Here is a 2,108-nt window from a genome sequence, read left to right as displayed (position 1 = left end):
TATAAATACACTGTTACTGCAGTATAACTACAATATAAATACACTGTTACTGCAGTATAAATACACTAACTGCAGTATAACTACAATATAAATACACTGTTACTGCAGTATAAATACACTAACTGTTTCTTTGTTCTGATCTCTTCAGTTGTCAATGGCAATACTTCCTGCTCAACAGCCAATAGCAAAGCCAGCCCAGAGTCCAGCAGCTCCTGGTTGGAGGACAGGTGTAATGGCCACGCCCCCGGACGTTTCTCCAGCCCCGCCTCTGGCCTATCAGGGTTTTCCAGCTCTGTGATGTCAGCGACGTCTGAGTCGGCGCTTTCTGCTCAGTCTGGATACTCGAGTGGACGAGACGGTCAGAGCACACACACACACACACACACACACACACGCATACACACACGTGCACACACACACACACACCAGGTCACCAGGTGTCTCAGTGACCAATCAGAGCTGTCGTTGTGTCTGCAGTGTTCAGCGCCTCGGACTTCGTCCTCAGTCCTCTGGATCCTCAGAACGCCGACCGGCTGCGAGTGAAGATCGCTGATCTGGGAAACGCCTGCTGGGTGGTGAGTCGCTTCACGTCCGACCAATCAGACGGCTCCTCTGTGTTCTGTTCACCTTCACATCCAACCAATCAGACGCCTCCTCTCTCTGTCTGTCTGTCCATGTCTCTCAAGCACAAACACTTCACAGAAGACATTCAGACCCGACAGTACCGAGCTCTGGAGGTTCTGATCGGAGCGGAGTACGGACCGCCGGCCGACATCTGGAGCACCGCCTGCATGGTACGACTGTCCTGTGTTTGTTCCAGAACTGCTGTTTCAGTGTGACAGCTTCGTCTGTCTGACAGGAAGAAGAACGTGGACACGTTCAGATGTGTTCACTTCCTGAGCCGGTCACACAGTGAAGCTACGCACCTGTGAGGTACCGCCCCATTGGTCAGCATCACAGCTGGAGTTTTATTGGCTGGTCACAAACAGGTTGTTCCTCAGAGTTCTGAGATCAGAAGTTTGTCGAGAGTCAGTCTGAGCTGTTGGAGGAAAACTGGGTCAGCTGTGGTCAGCTGTGGTCAGCTGTGGTCAGCTGTGGTCACCTGTGGTCACCTGTGGTCACCTGTGGTCACCTGTGGTCAGCTGTGGTCAGCTGTGGTAAAGCAGTGATGCTGAGACTGAAAGAGCAGCTTTAGGACAAAGATGACAAGTTGACTTCATAATATATTCTGACGCAGTATAAGTACACTCACAGTGTACAGATACACACTGATAATGCAGTACGTAGTGCATAGTGCAGGTGGGGATGTCCTCAGGTGTGTACAGGTGTAATATGTGACTGGGTGTGTCCATGTTTCAGGCCTTCGAGCTGGCGACTGGAGATTACCTGTTCGAACCGCATTCAGGAGAAGACTACACCAGAGACGAAGGTATAGCGTAGTACTACTACACTGAGTACACACAGCAGTACTGCACACTACTGCAGCATCACAGAGCAACACAGTACTGTGCAGTACTTCAGTGTGTACTTTTACTCTGTGCTCAGATCACATCGCTCACATCATCGAGCTGCTCGGCCCCATTCCTCTGCCCTTCGCTTCGTCTGGCAGGTACTCCAGAGAGTACTTCAACAGGAGAGGTGAGCCAGCCTGTACCTGTCCGTCTGTCACCTGTCTGCCTGTCACCTGTCTGTCTGTCACCTGTCTGCCTGTCACCTGTCTGTCTGTCAGTCTGCCTGTCACCTGTCTCTGATTGGCTGTCAGTGAAACTCTGGGAGTTGTAGTTCTTCTTTTCGGTTCTGTATCTTCAGACTTTTTAACAGCGTTTGTTGTGATGATGAGGAGATTTTACTGTCTGTCTCTCTGCACCTGTCCCACCTGTCCAGGAGAGCTGCGTCACATTTCCAGCCTGAAGCCATGGGGTTTGTTCGAGGTTCTGTTGGAGAAGTACGAGTGGCCGCTGGACCAGGCGGCTCAGTTCAGCGACTTCCTGTTGACCATGTTGGAGCTGCAGCCTGAACGCAGAGCAACAGCGGCGCAATGTCTGCAGCACGCATGGCTGCACTCATAGACACACACTCATGGACACACATTCATGGACACACACTCA

General features: G+C 51.3%; 1 protein-coding gene across 1 annotated transcript in view; it reads left to right on the top strand.

Moving 5' to 3' along the window:
- The window catches only part of srpk3 (SRSF protein kinase 3), an 11,537-nt gene extending 9,435 nt beyond the window's left edge, over window positions 1-2,102 (top strand). Inside the window, exons 11-16 of the mRNA XM_008304843.1 lie at window positions 76-358; window positions 478-575; window positions 687-794; window positions 1,360-1,429; window positions 1,546-1,638; window positions 1,885-2,102. Of these exons, the coding sequence (XP_008303065.1) occupies window positions 76-358; window positions 478-575; window positions 687-794; window positions 1,360-1,429; window positions 1,546-1,638; window positions 1,885-2,069 (837 nt within the window). The 3' untranslated portion in view covers window positions 2,070-2,102. The remainder of the gene's footprint in view (window positions 1-75; window positions 359-477; window positions 576-686; window positions 795-1,359; window positions 1,430-1,545; window positions 1,639-1,884) is intronic.
- The last annotated feature ends 6 nt before the right edge of the window (window positions 2,103-2,108 follow it).

The sequence above is a fragment of the Stegastes partitus genome, unplaced genomic scaffold (genome assembly GCF_000690725.1).
Source record: "Stegastes partitus isolate 25-593 unplaced genomic scaffold, Stegastes_partitus-1.0.2 Scaffold2332, whole genome shotgun sequence".
Taxonomy (NCBI): Eukaryota; Metazoa; Chordata; class Actinopteri; family Pomacentridae; genus Stegastes; species Stegastes partitus.
The sequence above is the reverse complement of the archived record's forward strand: the minus strand, read 5'-3'. Positions and strand labels throughout refer to the sequence as shown.